The sequence below is a fragment of the Rattus norvegicus genome, chromosome 7 (genome assembly GCF_036323735.1).
Source record: "Rattus norvegicus strain BN/NHsdMcwi chromosome 7, GRCr8, whole genome shotgun sequence".
NCBI lineage: Eukaryota > Metazoa > Chordata > Mammalia > Rodentia > Muridae > Rattus > Rattus norvegicus.
In genome coordinates this window covers 51,978,188-51,999,732 of record NC_086025.1, presented here as the reverse complement: position 1 = coordinate 51,999,732, position 21,545 = coordinate 51,978,188, and the positions used below count along the sequence as shown (strand labels likewise).

Genomic DNA, 21,545 nt, shown 5'->3' with positions numbered 1-21,545 from the left:
CAGACAGGATGATTAAATATGATAGAAGCATTGCTTTTCAGAGAGGTGTAAATTATCTGAAGAATTCCCAAGGCCGTGACAACTTACAAGAGGAGGAATGAGCTGATGCTGACTCACAAAGGATAGAAAGCACCATTTCCTTACTAAGCAGAATGCCTCTTGAGGGTAGAGGCTCTTACTTCACTGGAATTTACACTATTTAGTGTCACATATATGAGATGTTCGATAACGAGAGTGTGCCCCAAACTTAACAGTTGACTACAAACTGATTGTCAACAGAGAATTAATGGAATACTGTAACATTTTCCATCTTTGTATTGGAGCTCATTTTTGAGATATGAGTGGATACTGGAATTAGAAATTGATTAGATTTTAAAGAGTGAACTTAAACTGCCTAGCTGTTTGATAGAAAACAGGGAAAGATGTCGAGAAATCTATACATTTGTGTTTATAGAGGGGTATATATAGTACCTCATAGGACATATGGAGATTATTCTCAGGGAGTTAGAGAGAGTGTTAGGACAGAAAGCATTAGTTAACATGTCCATAATTGTTAGCATGGCCTACAGTGGAAGCATAATCAGAGCTATTCTGTTAGACTCTGGATTACCATAATTAATTAAAATTGAGTGATAATAAAATATATTTGGAGGATCAGAAAAGATGTTTATATAATCTGTATTTTTAAAGACATTTTAACTACATAATTGTATTAATTTTTAAATTTTCAGTTTTGAGATTACAATATAATCACAGCACTTCTCTCTTCTGTTTCCTCCCTCCACGTTCTCCCATATATCCCTTCATGCTCGCCTTCAGCGTCATGGCCTATCTTTCAGTAACTCTTAGTCTACAGTTTTCAACTCACCATACAGCTGAGGCTGGCCTTCAGCTCTCAGTTGGTCTGAACTGCCCTCCCCGAGTGCTGGGATTGCAGGACTTGTTGACAATATTGTTGTATTTTACAAGATCATAGACACATCAGTAAATGGTTCAGTGTTTGGTTCTGTACAACTCAGAGAACATTTTGTGTTTCCTCTTGCCTTTTCCCCTTGGCCACATCAAGCCTTGGATAATCCGGAACATGACACATTGAGCTTGGATGTTAAAATAAGGTATCGGCAATTGAGATGCAATCTCTGAGGAGCTACAACTTAACGCACTGTCTCTGAGTTAGTCACGTTTGAGAGCATCATAGCTCATAAAGACGTGTGCTTGCATTTATCTAGGATTCTGAGAGGTTTATAAAGTCTTCAAAGATATTTTTATGGAAATATGACTTCATTTTTATTGTATTCATTGGGGAAGATTTCAGAAGAAATTCATGGTAGAGTCATAGTAGAAAATACATTGGACGTATAAATTCATTCATGTCAAAAGGTACACGTGAAGTCACAGAGTAATACTCTATCACTACAGAGCTGCCTTGGGCCTTGTGTGTGTGCAGCGCTTTCCACAGAAGGTTATGTAAACAAATGTGGAGCTAAACATTTTAGTTGACTGCTTGTTTCATTGTAGGCATTGATGGTGATTACTTTTTAAATTATTCTTCAATGTCTGCTATATATGTGTGTTTATACACATTTGACTTTAATACAAATGAGCTGCTTGAACAAGCTGCACATAAAACGATTATTAACATCTTGGGCGTGTGTATTTTAAATGCCAGCCTTTGAAATGTTAATTTTGAAGTGCATTACTATATGAAAACAACATTTGTTTTCGCTAGCTCTTTATTTTTATTTTGTCTGACAGTATGATTTGGCTGTGGGTAAAATATTAACTATTCAGTTAAATGGCGGTATAATTTTTACAAATAAATCTGTTTCAAATAGAATGCTTAAAATTCTCTTAAAATACTATGGAAACCAGAATTAAGACCTACAATGCATAAAGTTATTTCAATGTTATAAGAACTCACGTCTAAATAATTTCTAACTTTTACAAATAGGACATTGTGTTATAAGTTCCTAAACTATGACAACTGTAATGTTGGCCATTTTATGTGGTTAAAATTTTATTTTCCTTCATTGTATTTATTTTTATTGTTTGAATTCTTGATCTTCCTCCTCTGCTTTTCAGTTCTGTCATGGTGTGAATAGGTGGTGAAAACCAAGAGTAAAATGTCTAACTCTAAAATGATAGGTATGTTAGCAATCCTCATTCAAGCTTCTTATAAGGTAACAGATTCAGGTCAGTGTTGACTTGTGTGGGGTGCTAATACAAAGAATAATAAAAGTCTTTATCATGTGGGAGCTCATATTTCAAACATAAAAGTATGATAGATATTTATTCTTCTCTTTATGATAGAGTTAAGGCAGTGTGGTCACAGATATTAGCAGCATTTTTTCTTAAAACCTGTATTCTACTTTTCATTTCTACAATACTCTATCCCACTAATACTGTATCCTCACAGAATATCAAATACTCATATCTTGTTCTTTCTACTGCAAAATGCATTGCTGGAAGGTGGGAAGTGTGCTTTTATTATATTTCCCCAGAGCATAACATAGAATCTTCCATGAGCCGGACGGTAAATATATAAACTTGCCGTCTTCTGCTTTCTCCATTTTAAAAGACATTCTCATTAGATTGAATCCAGAGCTTAGACAACTGTCTTTACGGAAGAGAATATTGTGGCATTTAAAAATTAGAATGAGGAAGTGCTTCACATAAATCTAAAATTAGCATAAATGTGTAATATCTGAACTCATGTTCATTATTTTAGGTGTACATCTGTGCCCATGGTTTTGTTTATGTCTACAGTGAGTTTTCGTGCAGGATTCTAAGGTATATATTTCATTTGCCTAATCTTGCTTCTCGGAGAATGAGGCTAAATTTTATGGAAATACCTGGCACAGTATTTTGTCATCACAATAGTAAAGTCTATATTGTGTGCTCTTTCTTCTCAATTGTGAAATCATTTTCAATTTCTCTTTCTAGTCACACATTGCTCTAGTCCACCAACTCCCTCCTCTTAGACTTCTCAAAGCGCAGGTCCTGTGATGTCATATAACTACTGCTTTCAAGGGACCTTGAAGATTTTGATTCTGGGTGCCTCTCTGTCATCACTTGTGATTCACTTCCTACTCTGTGTCATACGTACCTCTCTGAACCAGACCCTCCAAGAGCTTATGCTAGAAGCTTTCCTTGGATTTTTAACAAATTCCTCTTTGCCCCAAATGTCCTTTACTGTCATTTATTCTTAGAATACTTAAATAATCCTTAAACCTTCAATTTAAACTCTTGCTTAGAAGCTTTACCCCCCTCCCTCAGGCATAAGGAATCACAGCTTTCTCAATGTAGCCAGTTGGTGTCCTGAACCCACTTCCAGTCTCACACATAAGCGGGTTGTGTTTTCAATGTGTGTTTTGATCTTCGTCTCTCTTTCTACTCCTGTGTGGTCTTTGAATATAGGATTCATTGCTGTTTATCCTTAGAAGCGAGCATGTCATCTGGGATCTAGCAGGTGCTTCACAAATATACAGAGAGAGCTAACTCACTCATTTAATCTCCACAACTGTAAATAAGAGAAGATGCTGAGATTTCATGAGTTTGTGTGGTCTCAAAAGTTGTATGGCCAGAGAAAGGTGGGTATTTACTTCCAGTGCTAGGACTCGTTTGTGACGGGAATATCAAAAGAGTCATTATGTTCAGATTCATACAGATGCAACTCATGTATTCCTTGAGAATTTTCATACTTTCTAAATGTCTATAAATATTTTACCACCACATGAGTTGTCTCACCTTTGTCCCTTACCTTCCTTGTCTTTAGTTTGATGCAGCATTCTCTGATCTCATTCTCTCTGACTTCCCTTTTTATTCTGTCTCTCTTTTTTTGTACCAGAGTTTGAAAGCCTGATTGTTATTGCATCCCATTAACATTCCTCATCCTTTAGGAAGTAGCCAACAGCTTTAAGTATCCTTCTTCCTTAACAGTCCAAGTTCAGCGACTGTTTATAGGGTGGCCATCTTCCCATGGAACGCCTTAGGCTTGACATGTGCACTCAGAAGCCAGTTTGAAGCATCAAGGAGTATGATTACCCAGATAGTTAATAAAATGTAAAGAATTCTTAACTTCTTTCACATATACAGTTAATACTGGTCTATGATCTGCTGATTTTAAATCAACTTTAAAAGTGAATTCTGGGTCTCTATCCATGTTATTTAAAAACCACTCTGTATTTCCCAAAGATAATTTAGTCATTTGTCTAAGACCCAGGTCTTCACTTGCAGTTGTTTGCAGGAAGGCTCTTTGTGAACATCCATAGTCACTTTTCTCCATTATGTGTAAAACTCATTTATTTTTTTCATGTTCTCCAAACTTTATTTTCCCATCTTTTCTGTCTATCATCTCCTATTTTTTTGTTTAAATCTTATTATTGTGAAAAGCCACATAGTCATTTCAAAGCATGGAAAATGCTTAAAGTATCCATCCCTTAAAACCAACTCTCCTTCAGCAACAGACTGTCCTATGACATCATTTCCACTCCCTCCCTTAGGATAATGTTTACTTCCTGTCTATTGGCTCTATTAGCCACTTTGTATACCACAGCTATAACAGTGGGTGTTTCTGCCCATTTATTAAGACCAAACTCTTCAACATGATAATTGAGGATTTGAGTGGTGTGGCTTTTTTAATTGCACGTTTACTCTGCCCTGGATTTGCCCCTTTCCAGCTGCTTCCCCTCTCATCCCTCAGCCACTTTCTTGGATGCTGCTTCCTTTGTTAAACCTTCCTGAACTAATGAATCATTTCCCCCTCTGTGTTTTGCAGCACCCACTGTATTATGACAGTGTTGGTGTGTACCTGTCTTTCTATTGTACTTCATTTCTATTCTGGAGTTCAAGATTATGAAGTAGGCTTTAGTCATCCATTTATTCCACAATTATAGAGTGTGAATTAAATATATATTTATTGAAGAAATAAATAGGCAAATAAAAAAGATGGATGTGTGGTTTTCATAAAAAAAATCTGTGGCCACTTACTCTTTCTTTTTCTTAGATGTTTCTGTAAAGTTCTCAAGTCCATATCAATAATCAATATATCTATATCTGTTCTATCTATCTATCTATCTATCTATCTATCTATCTATCTATCTATCATCTTTAGATAGTGGAAAACTAATGATATTTATATCACTATAACTATTGAAATGAAGATATGTAAAAATTGTAATATCTACATTATCTCTGTGGAATTCATGGTTACTGTTAACACTGAATTTTTAAAAGATTTTAACATGTCCAACTTCTTTTATGTGTTACCTTTAAAAAGTGGTAGGTCATAAATTCTACTAGCCTCAATTATGGAGTGAAATAAAAAGTGAGGTATTGCATAATCACTATGAGTATACTATATACACAGTGACACAACATACATGCACACACATACCGAATTTAAAAACTTAAAAGTCAGATCAATTTCTACCTCTTTAGAGAAAGTTCCCATAGATAATTTTATTATTGTATAACTTTGCTAAAAATCACTCTGGAAATTTTAATCCATAAAATAAAATTATTTAATTCACTATAGCCAACTATTTTATTTCATATCTTACCTTATATTACACAAACGACTTCTTTTATTTCAGTTTTTAGCATTCATAGCTCTAGATAAATGGTAGGAAATTAACTAACACTAGGTAAGGCTGGCTGTTGATACTGTAGAGCCATTGCTGTTGAAAATGATACATCCTTTAGCTGGAAAGTTTCTTACTTTGTAGAGAGGTAGGTGTTTATTTAAAAAAAAAATCAGGGCCCTTTCTCCTGTGAACTATTTATACTTCTGTCAAATTGAGTTTGCCTCTGGCTAGAATTGTCTGTTTCTTTTTCTTTTTTCCCCTCATCAGTATAATGTATTCTGTGTTCTGTGTTTTATATGTATTCCCTTCCCCGGGAGCTCAGCTCCCAACCTATTTTGGCACACAAGTCTTTTCTTCCATTATTTTATACGATTTTTTGAATAAGGTAGAAGGCAAATCATTTACGAGTGATCTAGCTGTGCTAAAGTTAAATAATGGTAACTGAAATTATATTAGGTAGACAAGAATTAATTTTGCTTCCTCCCAAAAGTATGAGGTAATATATCATATATAATTGATACTTCCTTTAACATTAATATTCCTTTGTTGAAATTGAGTTTAGATTTCTCTTTTAAAACCTGTTTACTTTATGTCTTGCAAATCAAGGGCTGTTCATTAAAGTTTCATGTCATCAATATGCACTTGGTGTTGATAAGCAATAGTTGATGCGCACCCAAGTATATGCTCAGTTAACTTTCCTTCCTATACCATATTCCTTCTCTGTTTCCCTTTCTTTAGGTCCTGTGATTGGTGTGCTCTCAGCTCGAAATTACAACTCAATCCAAAATAATACAGTGTTTATCTGATTTCTCAGAGCACACAGGCTCTCTGAGTTCAGAATTAGGTGGAGTAATTTAAGCATTGGAGTCTTTAATCTCAGTAATGATACTCCTCAGTCTTTAGCTATCTAGGGGGTTATTTAGGCTTGTTATCTTTTGCAACTTATTTTTCTGTCTCTTCCTCCATCCGTGAAGCCAGGTGGCCAGAAGGCCTAATAGCTGGCAGCATTTTTGTCAACAGCATCCAAACTGTTTCTTTAAAGCAGAATTTCTGAAACCAAAAATGTACCTTTCTCTACAGCTCATTTTTAATATAGCAAGTCTGCTGTTATCAGAGAAATGTAGTAAATAGAGGAGGGTTCCTGATTTCGGTAGTTTTCAGTACTTCTTAGTGATAGATTATTAAGACTGTGCGATGTCAGCATTATGGCCTTTGATCTAAATGTGTGTGTACATATCCTCACACACTATGGTGTGAGGAAAGCAATGGATTTTGCTGTATGCATTGTGGTTGCCCACCCAACACCTTTCCACCCAACACCTTTCCACTTTTCTGTGGAAAATAATTTGTATGGTGGGATATAAGAGCAGGGAGAGAGAGAGAGAGAGAGAGAGAGAGAGAGAGAGAGAGAGAGAGAGAGAGAGAGAGAGAGATTAACCTGTTCTAATGAAACTAGGTCTAGTAGTTTGAACAGATAAGATTCCTGCATTGACTTGACCAGTAAATATTATTCGAGACTGGAATTTCCGTCTACATCCTGCAAAATACATGAACAAACTCTCATGTTATTCTTGCTCTGTCTCCACTCTTCACTCTTGCTTTATGCACTGATCAAACAGCCTGCTCCTCTTATTGCTTAGGGCATACAGTAGCCTATTGATTTTGTTTCATGTTATGTTTAAATCAACTGTCTTTATTTTATACTATCCTAAGGGGTTGTTTTATTTACTGAGCTTCCTTTAGATCCGAGTCTCACGGCGTAATACTGATGAGCACCATCAGTTAAGTGACACACACGCTGTTCACGTTGTCTGGCACATCGTCCCCCAGCCATGAATCACCTATAATATTACCCAATCTGCTGTATTCCAGGAAAAGCAGAGGTTTCTGACAGATGTTCTGCATGAAGTGATGCTGCTTGACGGGTTGGCCAGTTCCCATCCAGTATCACAGGAAGTGCTACGGGCAACAGATATTGACAAAGTGTTTGACTGGATCGCATACAAAAAGGTGGGATAGTTAAGAGCCACATGCTATAGAGATTTTTTTTCACTATTGGGATAGATGATGCACTTCATGCTAGAAGTCTTATGTTTTTCTAGTCTTTCTAGTGAATGAAAATGGATCGCAAATAGGAAAGGAATTATTAGGTTCATGTCATCTTAGGAATAAAACCTCTCTGAAATTGAGTAAAATAGAATTGAATGTTTGCCAAACAGTGCATGGGAATATTAAAAGTATTAATGAATAAATGTTTGGGAACTTCATTTAAAATTGCTGTACAAATGGTTTTATGTAAATGTCAGTGTTTAGTATTAAGAATGTTGGCCTCACTAGTGACAAACTCTTTATGCCAGTGCTCCCCAAATACTTTTTTTTTTGGTTCTTTTTTTTTAGGAGCTGGGGACCGAACCCAGGGCCTTGCGCTTCCTAGGCAAGCGCTCTACCACTGAGCTAAATCCCCAACCCCTAAATACTTGATTGACTTATGGAAATGGGTCTAGACAATTCCAGAACAGCTGCATCTTTTAAGTAATTTTTAACAGAGTTTTGGGGAACAAAGCCAGATGGAATGCCAAAGTAAATAAAAATTAAAAGGTTTTTGAATGAGTGAGAAAAAATTGAACCAGTGACTAAATTCAATTGAATTTTTTTCACTGCTAAAAGGATTAGGATTTATCCTTAAATCTCGATCCTTGATTTAATTTTTGCATGAGGATGTATATATTAGCCTTGTCATTTACTAGTCCCTTACTGGTCAAAATGAAGGTAAGACTCATGTTATTTTTAGTGTAAATTTAATTACATTTATTGGAAATGTCTATGTAGATATTATTGATGTCATAAGTTTTAAAAAATTACTAAGTTTATTTTGCTATGAAATATATTTATTTGTGAATATTAGAGATAAAATAATTTACCAGTAGTTCCTGCTGTTCTGATTAAGCTAATGTAAATACTTCATTTTTGTGTTTAGTAATGATTCTCTAAATAGTTACTAGTTAATGATGTAGGCAATAGTGTATAAAGGTGTTTTGTTAATTAAAAATGTCATTGTATTTGATCAAGTAGAGTGCTTTTCATATTTTGAGGAATAATATCAGCTATATGCTCATGATATAGTTATTATGCTTACATTAATTTTATATGAGATTATTTTTTTTGCTAAGTTTGGTTTATTATATATTTAACTTATTCAGTAATAGTAATATTTTATGTATAACCTAGAAAATAATTTACTAAGACATTCCAATGCGATAGTAATATATCTAGCTATTTTTCTCACTCCTGATTCTAAAAGGCTATTAGTTTACTTTAACATGAATAAAAACATGAAAATATTATTTTGATCAAATGTATTATTAGTATACCTTTATATGGGAACACCTAATCCTTTTCCATATCATTAGGAATGTTTCAAGATGATTTAAGCAGGCAAAGAATAGGAAAGTAGTAAACATGAATATAAGGTAATTTTCATGCTACACTCTATATTTTGTCAGAAAGGCATAGCAGTTTACCATTATGAAAAAAAACAGCCACCTCTGTTGTGTTCGCAGGACTACCATGGAGAGCGTTTCTGATGAACATTTTACTAGTTCTGTATCATTATGTTTCAAACATCAGTAAAAATGTAGCCTTTCCTCTGATATTTGAGGAACAATTTTACAATAAATTGAACGTGTTGAAAAAGGTACAGCTAGATAGCTGCTAACAAAAATAGACCATGAAAATACCTTGCCAATCAAGTAAAGAATATGGACATCATGCTAAAATCTTCTCAGCCCCAATTTAAGTCCCACCTTTTCCACACTGATTATCTCAAAGCGAATTAGTTTGCATTTCTAGTAGTCTGATACAAACAATATATATTGTTTAATTGTCCTTCTTTCCCTCATTATATTTATCTCGATACATACACATTGACAATTTATAGGTATGCAACCAGTTTGTTTATTTACTTCACAAAAGAAATGAGCTGTTTCTGTGTTTGCCTATTGAAAATATTACTGCCCCAGGCTCAGCATGACCTTAGGCATCTTTGCTAGCTGCAGAGTCTACATTCCCATCTCTATTCTGTTTATGTATCTCATAGGGTTGTAATGTCTTGTACCTTCCCAGTTTCCAGAGTTTGGTAAGTTGCATGAGTTTCCACAGCTTTGTAAATCGTGTTACATTTTCTCTACATTACCAGAGAGAATTTGGATTAAGATGAAACAACTCGTCAACAAAGTCTGTCCTTTCTTCCTTGAGTTGCCATTGTGCAGTGCTGAGAAATAGTGAACCATACCCACGTGGGTTAATTTCTGGACTTATTCTGTGTTTTGGCATCCGGCAGTCAAGACTGCTGTTTGCTTATAATTAAACCGTGAAGTAAGACCATGTTAGTTCTTCGTCTGGCCTTCTTTCAAAGTTCTTCATTCATTTGCAACCTTTTGCATTTGCACAGAAACAGGTCTGATAGTTCCTGCAAAACTTACACTGGAATTGTAAGGATTGTGTTGTATTAATAAGACAATTGAGGAAATTTGTCGCCATAAAATAAAAAAAAAAAAACGGATCTGCAGCTACCTGTACCCGTGCATTCTCACTTCGATCCACATGCTCTGGCTGTTTCTCTGTCAGCCGTTTGCACACGCTGTCCCCTTGGTGGGTTCTTACCATGCCTGACACACACACACATTGTGTTCCGTGGGCCATTCTAACATGGCACCCTGCCACGCTAGCCCCAGGCATTCTATAGCCTAGCACAGCTTCCAGAACTGAGACAGGTTGTCTCTCTGCCCACTGGGAACTTTGCGCACATCCCCTGTAGCCAGTAAAATCAAAGCTCTAGAAACTTGTAGTTTAACAGTTAGATTTATATGTTAAATCCTCGATCTACAATGCATTCACACAATAAATTCAATGTCAATTAATAAAGATAGAAACCACCCACCTAGACAAGATAAAATTGACCTAGACCACCTGGTTCAGAATCCTCCTCCTTCTCTGTCTCCATCTTCCTTCCCTCACTCCTCCTCCTCCCTCCTTCCTGGACTTTTCCCCACCTATCCTTACTTCTCATCCAGTGATAGACTTCACTTTATCCTGGACCTGCCTTGCTGCATAATGACACCATCCTATAGAAACTGATACCTTAACAATACTGCTTTAAAGGACAGAGTGGACTTCTCCATTCGCTCATTTCCTCAACACGTTCTTTAAACTGTGTAGTTTATGGCAATCTTTCAAGCCACTGTATATGTTTATCTTGACATTTCACATTGTGAGCTATTAGACATAGTATTTTAAATTTTTGTTTCTGAGATTTTTTGTTGTTTATATAGAATAAACTTTGTGGAGCTGAAGAGATAGCTCAGAGGTTAAGGATACTGGTTACTCTTCCAGAGGATCAAGATTGGATTCCTGGCACTCATATGGTGGCTCAAAACTATCTGTAACTTTATTTTCAGGCCATTGAACAATGTATTCTGGCCATTGAGGGCACTGTATGCACGTGTTACATGGATAGATATGCATGAAAACACACACACATACATATAAAAATCTTTTAAAGTTAGAATAACACTTTTTAGACTTCAAACATTAAAATAACTGTAACTTCTTTTTTTGACCAGGATTGCTTTGTTGGCTAATGAAAAATCTGCCTGTTGTAGCCCTATAAAACCATTTTTTGACATTTTTGTACATGAATAAAATTTATCTTGGTCATATCCTTCCATCTCCTGCCCTGTCCAATTACTATAAAGAACTCCAATGACATCTTCCTTCTAAAATCACGCCCCCTATTCGTTAATTTATTTATGTGTGTATTTTTAAATTTATCTGAACTAAGGGATGGCACCACCCACTGCACCATGAACAAACTACCAGTGTCACACTCAAAAAGAAAAGGAACTTTCCCTCCCCTGTTAGCCATCAGTTGCCAAGAGCTCCTCAGCCAAAAGGAAAGCTTGGTAGCCCAATGGCAATGCATGTTGGAGGTCTGTATTGGCTTGATTTTGTGCAAATCTTGGCAGTTATGAAAAGTTTGCTGTGAGTTCACCAGCATGTGATGTCTAAAGGACATTTCACGCTCCCCTCCTCATCTTCTGGTTCCTATACTCCTTCTTTCCCTCTTTCACAGCATCCCCCAAACCAGAGGATGGCATTAAAGGAGTAAATGTAGCTGTTCTCTCCATGGTCGTCCAATAACTGTAGCTTATTTTCAATAGGCCTCCCTCATTAATCACTCATAGGAAAGTCACTTGTGCCTGGCACTGGGTATCTCTAAATTTTTATAGATACCCTTTATTGTGTTGTATTGTCTTCCTAGAGTGTTCAGTTTTAATCAGAATGGGATGAAGATTCAATCAAGTCCCATTCATGTATCACGATAACTCCATTTCCTTTACCATTTTAGTTTATTTATGTCTCAGGTTTAATTGATTGACTTCAAGTTTTCAGTCTTCTGTGAATGGCTGACAAACAGTATCCAGTCCATATTTTTGTTGGAACCCATCGTACGAATAACTTTCTAAACCCACATCTAGACATACCATACCAATGTTCAATGGGTATATTGGTGGTCTTTGGCCTTGGTAATCTCAGTTGGTAGTTATCTCTCTTGTTGCTGTCTTTTATATTTTTATGATGTTTTTGAACAAATCATAAAATGGTAGCTTATTCTCATTTTCAGTTTTCTAACAGTTTTGTATTTTAAAATTTTTTTAAAAAATGTTTAATTGTTTTCTTAGGATAGCAATACAGACTTGTAATTTACTTTATGAAAATCATTAAAAAATTGAGAACTTACTTTCCTTTTCAAAGCATGTATGTTTCAATTTTTAATTTAAGCTTGAGTGACATTTGATACTCTGTTTCTGTTTCAAGGATTGGTTCTATTTTATCTAAGATGTTTAACTTGTTGACATACATTCTACTTAGTTTTCTTCCTTGTTTAATTGCTACACAATCGCAAATGATGTCAGCCCATTCCAGAAGCTTTTCAATTGTGTGTTACTCCTTTTGCCTGGTTATGTTACTTAAAATTTATAAGCATTTTTATCTTCTCAAAAAACATTTTGATACCATTAATTTTTAATGTTGTTACCTCTTTTATAGATGACCTCTATAATGATTATTTCCTTCTCAATACTTAAACCTTGTTTTCTAATCCTTCTTTAATTTTTTTTATAATTTCTTAATATACACATCAGGGGTCCTAACACAAAACTCCATTTATCGGTTTTAATTTTTAATATTTTTCTATTATTTTTCTATGACTTTTCCTTATAGATTTACATCCAGGGAAGTCTTTTAAAGTTTAGTACTTATACTGAGCCTTCCATTCCATTTACTTGCCCTTTATACTTTTATGTTTAATTTTTAAGTTACTTCAGTTATTTAGAGTAGGTTTTTAATTTCCTAGTACTTAAAGTTTAACAGAAATGTTTATGCTGTTTATTTCTGACTTCTGATATAAAAATTGAATATATACTATATGATTAGACTCTTCTTATATTTGTTGAAATTGGTATTACTTGGTGTTCTGTGTGTACATTGATGTTGGCAAGAGTATTCTACAATTGCCAATTAGGCTTAGTTCATTGACAGAACTATTTCAGGTCTCTATAGTCTTTTTTTAAATTATTCTTCTCTGATATATTAGTTCCCAACCAAAATTTCCTCCCCCGCTCCTCTCGCAGCCACATACACCTGTCTTCTTCTTGAGATCCACTGCTTCTTTATTTCTCTTCTGCAAAGAGCAGGCCTCCCAGAGATAGCAACTGGACATGGCAAGTTACAGTAAAGCTAAGTGCAAACACTCATAGCAAGGCTGGGTGAGGCAACACAGAAGGAGGAAAGGGTCCCAAGAGCAGCCAAAGGAGTCAGAACATACCTCACTTCCACTGTCTCACAAGAAAACCAAGCTACACAGCCATAACATATATGCAGCAGACCTGGCTTAGGCTCCTTCAGGGTCCTTTTGTGCCCATTGGATTATTATGCTTACATGATGAGCATTCTACCCCCTCCTCCTTCTGTTCTTTTTCTTTGTCCTTAATAACTCATGATTCCAAAGACTTGGTAAAAAGAATAGTTCGGCTAGTTGCTGCCGCATCTAAAAAGTAATCTTTAAATGTGAATGTAGAAAATGGAGAAAATTGGAACCTTAGACTGAAGTATTAGGGACTTCACATTGCTGAGGTCAGCATCAAACCTTGCTATATGTTCAGTATCTTAGTTTACTTCTCCTCATTGACTTTAATTAAGTTCTTACTACACACACACACACACACACACACACACACACACACACACATATATCTATGTCTATATCTATATATATTATGGGAAGTATGACTATGCATTCATCCATATACACCTATGTTAGTGCACACACACACACGCACGCAAGCACACATACATGTGGTGTGTATATATGTGTATGTAAATAAATATGTATATATGCATGTGTATGTACATACATATATCCATACATATATACGTTCAATATACAATGATCCTATAATTTCACCTTAACCTATAGGTGGAATGGGAAACTTTTCTATTCTAGGACATCTGAGTAGTTACAATGATGATTAGACATAAATAAGTAATAATGGTTAATGTTCATTGATTGTTCAGTCTGTGCTAGAAAATGTGCCAATGTTTTATAACCTAATATTTTAATTCTTATAGTCACCATATGTAGTTTTTACTATTATTTTAATTCTAAAGAGTAGCACACAATGTTAGTCAACTCAGGGATGTTTTTAAGAAAATAAGGGTTTAGAAACAGTGTCCATCATCATTATATTTGATTAGGAAGCTTGGCTGTTGCAATCTTTCCAGCATGAGCACACAAGCTCCTGCCTATAATCTAGGCACTTTCTACAGAGTCCTGGGGATATAATAATAAGACAAGGAGGAGAAAAGTCATAGAAATAATGAATACAATAGCATGTAAATATTTAATTTTAAATGAAGAAACCCAAGTGTAACAACACTAACAATAGGAAAAATTGTGCACTAAGTTCATTGATAAATTTGGGGATAGTAATAACTGTAGGACAGCAAAGTGGGATATTTGAACCATGCCATCAGAAACCAACCTTTCTTCAGTTCATTTGCTCTATCTCATCATTAATGTTTTAGGTAGGTGGCATCAGACTAGGTTAGCCTAATCAGGTCATTGATGTTGTGATCTCAATATACTTAAAGAAAAATTCCTTATTTCCATATAGAAACTTTGTCTGTCTCTCAAATACTCTGTTTTATTTCAATTAGGTGACCAAGTTTGATGGACTAATATCACATCTATGAGGACATAATATTCTGGACGGTCAGTATAGGCTAGTGTTTATCTTCTACTGTGGAAGAATTGGCAGGAAGCTCATTCTGTAAAGAAGGCTCAAAAATGAATCACCATGGAAATTCTTGGGAGCACGAAGGAGCCATATGCAGTCACACAAAGCTCAAGGGTTTGGGGTAGTAGACTTCAAGCTGGACAAGCTGGATATGAACTAGCAAAGCTCTTCTGTCACGGGGAGCTTACAGTGAGTACTGCAAGTCAAGTAGATCAAAAGAAGTACTTAAAGGAGATATGTCACAGTTTAAATATGTTTTTAGTATAAAACAACACTATAGATATAGTAGACATAGAATTGAAATGCTCGATCTAGACAATTTAGACTAGAGACAAGAAATGTAAATAGTAAACATTTTGTAGTTATTTTACGTAGCATTTAGTTTGAAAAAACAAGAACGACAACAACATCAAAAAACCCAATCAGCTACCATTCTGTGGTTCTGTCGCTGAAGATCTGTTAGTGTCAACACTAAGCTTGGCCCTGAGCCAACCCCTCATTGCATTTGATTCTCTGCCTTATCATTATATATAACTATTTCTTTAATAATGTCCTAATTATTTCTACCTATGTTTTTATTCCTCTAGAATTATAATTTCATTTCACTTTAAATAATTTGCATATATATATATATATATCAAGAGAATAAAGAGTTATAGAAAAATGGAGGTTAGAACTAGGAGATCAGTTCCAACTTCTATCTCAACCTTGTGAAGTTGAGTTTGAAAATTGAAGATCTTTGAAGAAATACTGAGAGATGTTCATCCTGAGTACTCCCAAGGCTAGTATTAAAAATAACTTCCCCAAATTCTCTTTTATAACAGAAAAAGTGTGATAGCCACTGTATTATAAAAAATATAGATCTAATGAAATAACAAGTGAGTTTATGATTGGAAAATGAAGAAGCATTTATTCAAAAAGGTAACAAAAAGTAGCAAGGGCTATCCACAGACAAGAAAGGATGTGAAAGATGGTTGGAGACAGCATCTCTGCTCTAAAAGCACACAGGGAAATAAGAATCAATGACCCAATGACCTGGATGATGAAAGTGAGTGAGTGCTCATTAAATTTACATATGATGCCAAGGTGGAGGGGCTGCTGCAAGCTCCAAGAGAAGAACAAATTAGACGATGACTTCAGCATTTTAAAGAGGATCCTTTAAAAGCAGGAACAGTTTTTCAGAAACTCTGATATGAGCGGGTTTATTATGAAGATTAAACAAATGTTACATAGTATTAAAAAGAAAGGGATTTGTCGGGAAGAGAAATCCCAGAATAGCCTGGTGACCCCACTTTTTGAAAAGGAATTGGTAATAGAGATTGAATTTGTGAGATTATTCTGGTATATTCTATAACTAGAATTTGACAAAATATTTTTATGGTTCTCACATCCTTTGACATAAAGACCAAGCATGAGTTTTTGTGCATCATCCTTTGATACCTACGAGCCTCCCGCTGTGCCATCTCAGGCAAGCTATGGTGAAGAGGCAGAGGGAACATGTATCCAGCATGCCTCCTGTTGGAGTAAAACTCCGTCTTCCTTTAAAAATGTAACCAAATAGTCCATACAAAGCCCAAGAAATTAAGCTAATGGCTCTAATTAGCATTATTGTAATAAGGAGTCATGCATGTCCTTTAATGAGCTGCTACAGACACAAAACTCTTGTGAACTGCTTCAGATGCGTCACAGCATTTATTCCCAACAGAAGCCTTGGGATGCAAGCATTTTCACTTACTGTGAACATTGAGATTTAGTTACATAGCCACCCAGGGTTGTGCTTCTAGCAAGTAGATGAGACAGCATTTGAGATAAATGTAAGCTTCAGTTCTGGGCTTGTATCTACAAAATAGTTTTCAGACAACCAAATCCTCAAACGAGTTGTGGTATGAACAACCTCTAAATGTAGCAACTTCAGTTTCTTAGGCCACTTCCAACCCTCACATCCTGATTATCTGAAACCCCACTTCTGATGTCAACTCTTTCCAAAAATTCTGACTTCCCAGTATTAACCCTGTGACATACTTGTCTGAATAACTGCCAGATAAGGCAGAAGTATCCTTTAATGGAGCACACAGAGAGAGCTTTCTAGAACTGAGTCAAATTGTACCACTTCTTTGCCCCACTAGAGTTCTGTGAGAACTCTTTTCTTTTGCTTCTGAATTCTCAGGTCTGTCCTCTCATTGATGTCTGTTGTCTATCTATTCAACCCACATTAGGCCTTTGATCTGCTTATTCCATCTATAGATAATATTGTTTTTCCCAACAATAGCTGGATTGCTCCTGGGAAGCTTTCTTCACACTTCACTTTCTGAAAGAGACTTTATCAAAGCAATGACCTCATACTTATTTTCCTTCTAATCTTTTATTTTAATCCACTTGTTCTGCCCCATGATGGTGGTCACTTTCTAACAAATTACACATTTATCTAGTGTGATGTGTGTCTTACCCATTTAAATATATACAATCTCAGCACTGTGTGGAAGCTGAGGTAGAAAAATTACTGAAACTTCAAGGCCAACCTGGTCTATGCAGCAGGTTTCAGGCCAGCTAGAGTGATGTGGCTTGGCCCTGTCTCAAGAATAAAGTAAAATAGTAGAAATATCATGGTGTTTAAAGGCAAAGATGACTTCTGGCTATTGGAATTGGGGAAATCAAAGCCCCTTAATGAGTTTCAGGCACAACAACATGTGAGTTTCAGAGGTGTAGGGAATGTTGACTTTGCCAGACTCTTTTCTGATGTGTTCTGTTTTGTGTGGTTTGACTGTGCTGGGGCTTGTAAGACCTGTCTGTCAGATTATCTCTTCTTTCTTTTTTCTCTTCATTCTCCTGCCTCCCGCACTGTCATCCTCCCACTGGACAAACCTTTGCAGCTCTGACCTTTCCAAATGGATTCTCCTTACAGGCTTTAATTTCTTTACCTGTAGTCAACTACTATATATGACCCATCAAATGAATAACTATTTTGACCTCTTTAACACATTCATAAATGGTATAGAGTAGTTGATGTGTACATTGATTGACTGCAGCACCTGCAATCCTTTCTGTAAAAGGTTGGACTTTTAGTTACATAGAGTTCAATAATAGCTAATGATAGCATCGGGTGTTCTTTGAGGATCTGCCAGAAACCACCCAGTATCTTCTTTAATCTTTCATCCAGTAATGTAAATGGCACTACCTCTAAGACATATAGGAGTGAGCAGAAACCTGGAGAATTTAGTGATGTGTTCAAGCTCCTGGGTGTCAGAGTGGAAATCCACATCTCAATAATAACTCAGGATCCTGTTCTACTAGATACTTTTGCTGTGTCAGGAAACGCTATTGACCTTACAATCTTTCTAGACACAGCAGGTAAGGAATTTTTTTTTGTGAATCAAACACTAATATTTTAAGGTAAGTAATGTGTTGACAGATAAATACAGCAAGGCTTATAAAATCTAGGAAATATTAATCAGTGGTTATGATCTTCTCATTAAAATGTGAGCAAGCTTAATGACTAAAAAAATAGCCAAAGGAGAAAGAGAAGAGAGGAAAGAGGGCAAAAGAAGGGCAAAGAAAAGAAGGAGAGAGAGAGAGAGAGAGAGAGAGAGAGAGAGAGAGAGAGAGAGAGGCATAAAAGATGAGAGGAAGGGGGAGATTGATTTAGAAGCATTTAAAGATAGAGTCTGTCAGGACAGGTTAAGAATGTACATATGAATCCCCTGGAGGCTCCAGGGCTAAGAGGTTGCTCCATAATTGGCACTAACATATAAATGGTCACTATAGCTAGCCTGTTCACTGCTTTCCTGTCAACATCAAGGTCAAAGGAAGATAAATGGCCCCAAATTACTGAAAGACATCTAAGTTAATATCAGAAAGAGCTTCTTGACATAAAAGGGAATTAAGTATTCCAATATGAGCTATAGAAAAAATTTTATTCTTTGATAGTATTTAAGAATAAAATAGAAAAATCTGCCCTCAAATTAGCTAGCTAAATTGGAGGGCTACTTAAAAAAATTCCTTCTGATCTTACTTCATAGTGCATAATAGACAATGAGATAAAAATTCATAGTTTCTGAAATCAATTTTACATTCACACACTTATGGGTGGAAAACCCAGTTTCTCATTTTTGCCTTAAACACAGATATCTGAATGGCCAAGAAAGCAACCACTTGCTCCGTAGGCAATATTATAAAATCTAAAGATAATTCCCATCTGTCTCTGAAGGGTCTACTGATCATCTGCTACAAATCATCAATGGAATTTCTGCACTGAACCCACTTTACACTCTCTGAGCTTTGTTCTTGGCCAGGGATGATGTCAAAATGTCTTTCTTTTATGACCTTGGAAAGAAAATGTGCAAAGTAGAAAGAGATAGTTATATTGACTTTTTTTGATAAATGCCTTTACTACTTCCTGGTAAATTATTAATTTGTGCATTTGGCTGATGGAAGGGAAAGTGTCTTTCACATACATGTTTGACAGATTCATCACTGCTTGGATGTGTCTTTTTTTTCCTTTTTCTTTTTTCTCATTAAAGACCAAATACTTAAGACATTCTATTTTCTGTATTCTTCTGCCTATTAGATGTTCCTTTCTGATTTGCCATATAAATCATAGAACTGAAAGAAAAATATGAATGTGATGAAAATAGGTAGCTAGTTATTCAATAGTGTGACTGCCCAATTAATGCAGGGAGGCTTACTTACCTCCCTGCACTTTGGGCATCACATTGACTTGTTGGTACTGCTGATTTAGATCGCTGCTTTGTAATCTATCTGCTGCATGAAACTGTCTTCATCACTGTGCTGCAGTGCCTTAGAAGGGGAAGCTGTTGGCTTGGGCTTTATTCTTCTGCTCTTTTCTGTGTTGTCTCTGTGAAAGACGGGTGGTCACCAGTTTATGAAGAGTAGCCCCAGCGCAGGGTGAGTCCTTGAAGACATTCACCATGCAAGTTACTGCTGCTGCTTTTGCTGTCAAGTACAGTTCTTCAGTGTATTGGGAAAAGCACAATTTGGATGACTTTTACAATGGCTCAGACATGCTAGTTTCTACCAACAGTTATAATTAAGAATAGGAAACATTTCAATTAGTATAAATGGAGCTATAAAAGAGTATTTAATTTCTGTAATGTGCTTACCCTGCCACTATATGTGGCTCTAATCCCATGAAGCTTGGAGGCTGCTACAGTAAGTCTCAGGAAGGAATGGGGCTCTAGGTTATCCAAGGTCATTCATACAAGTGGTTTTTGCATTTCAAGTTATTTTATAAAGAGTATTGAAGGAGACGTGACAAAAGATGAAAAATGAAAAGAGTCAGAGAAAAGCCACTGTATATTTCTCCAGACTAAAGTTAGAATAGGTAAAGTTGGCTTCTTGTGTCTAGATTTTTTTTAGGATGATAAGTTTCTGCTATAGCTGGAAGGGAGAAAGCAAATTTCAAAGGCTTAAGAAGCAAGGTCCTAGACTTATAGTTTGTTCTACTGATCAAAGACCAATGATGAAAGAAAAGGGGAAACAAGGATGGAGTCTTCAAATTAAAAAACTCATTTATAATAATTTAAGAATTTATTTTGGATATAGGGTTATTAAATGACAGATATTGGATTGGTGAAGAACTTACATCATTCTGAAGGCTGCCATTTTGCCCTATTGACAGCATCCTTTGCTTTACAAAAGTTTTTCAGTTTCATGCAGTCCCATTTATTAATTGTTAATTTTAGTACCTGGGTTTTTGGTTGTCTGTTCAAGAAGTTGTCTCCTGTACCTATGCATTCATGGGTATTCTCTACTTCCTTTTCTATCAGATTTAGTGTATCTAGCTTTATGCTAGAATCTTTGATCCACTTGTACTTGATTAGATACCAAAAAACCAAATAACCCAATTGAAATGGGGTACAGAGATAAACAGAGGAATCTATAATGGCTGAGAAGCACTTAAAGAAATGTTCAACATCCTTGGTCATGAGGGAAATGCAAATCAAAAGTACTTTGAGATTCCATTTTATGCCTTTCCAAAATGGCTAAAATAAAAAACTCAAGTGACAACTCATGCAGGTAATGATGTAGAGAAAAGGGGAACACTTTTACATTGCTGGTGAGAGTCCAAATTGTACAACCACCTTGGAAATCAATTTATCATTTTCTCAGAAAATTGGGAATAGTTCTACCTCAAGACCCTGCTGTATAACTCCTGGGCAGATGGTCTACCATTCTATAAGGACACTTGCTTAACTGTGTTCATAGAAGCTTTTTTTTTAATAGTCAGAAAATGAAAACAACCTAGATGTTCCTCAATTGAGGAATGGATAAAGAAAGTGTGATACATTTACACAATGTACTACTACTCAGATATTTAATGACTATGAAATTTGAATACAAATGGACAGAATTAGAAAGTATCATCCTGAGTGAGGTAACCCAGACAAAGAAGGACAGATATGGTATGTATTTACTTATAAGTGGTAATAGCAATAAAGTACAGGATAGCCATGCTACAGTCTACAGACCAAAAGAAACTAATAGAGAGGACCTAAGAAAGGATGTTTGAATTTCACCAAGAAGAGGAAACAAGATAGACACAGTGCAGATAGAATAAGTCCGGGGGGGAAACTTGGTGGAAAGTGGG

At 35.8% G+C, this 21,545-nt stretch overlaps 1 protein-coding gene across 3 annotated transcripts in view; it reads left to right on the top strand.

The window, feature by feature from the left end:
* The window catches only part of Trhde (thyrotropin-releasing hormone degrading enzyme), a 407,371-nt gene that overhangs the window by 237,111 nt on the left and 148,715 nt on the right, over nucleotides 1-21,545 (top strand). The window contains exons 6-7 of one of the 3 annotated variants that reach the window (XM_039079685.2): nucleotides 7,458-7,595; nucleotides 14,862-21,545. The exon at nucleotides 14,862-21,545 is cut by the window's right edge and continues 7,333 nt beyond it. The exons of 1 other annotated variant lie outside the window; for it this stretch is intronic. In XM_039079685.2, coding sequence (XP_038935613.1) covers nucleotides 7,458-7,595; nucleotides 14,862-14,897 — 174 coding nt within the window. In that variant the 3' untranslated portion in view covers nucleotides 14,898-21,545. The remainder of the gene's footprint in view (nucleotides 1-7,457; nucleotides 7,596-14,861) is intronic. One more of the 3 variants, NM_001108991.2, reaches the window with a different exon arrangement.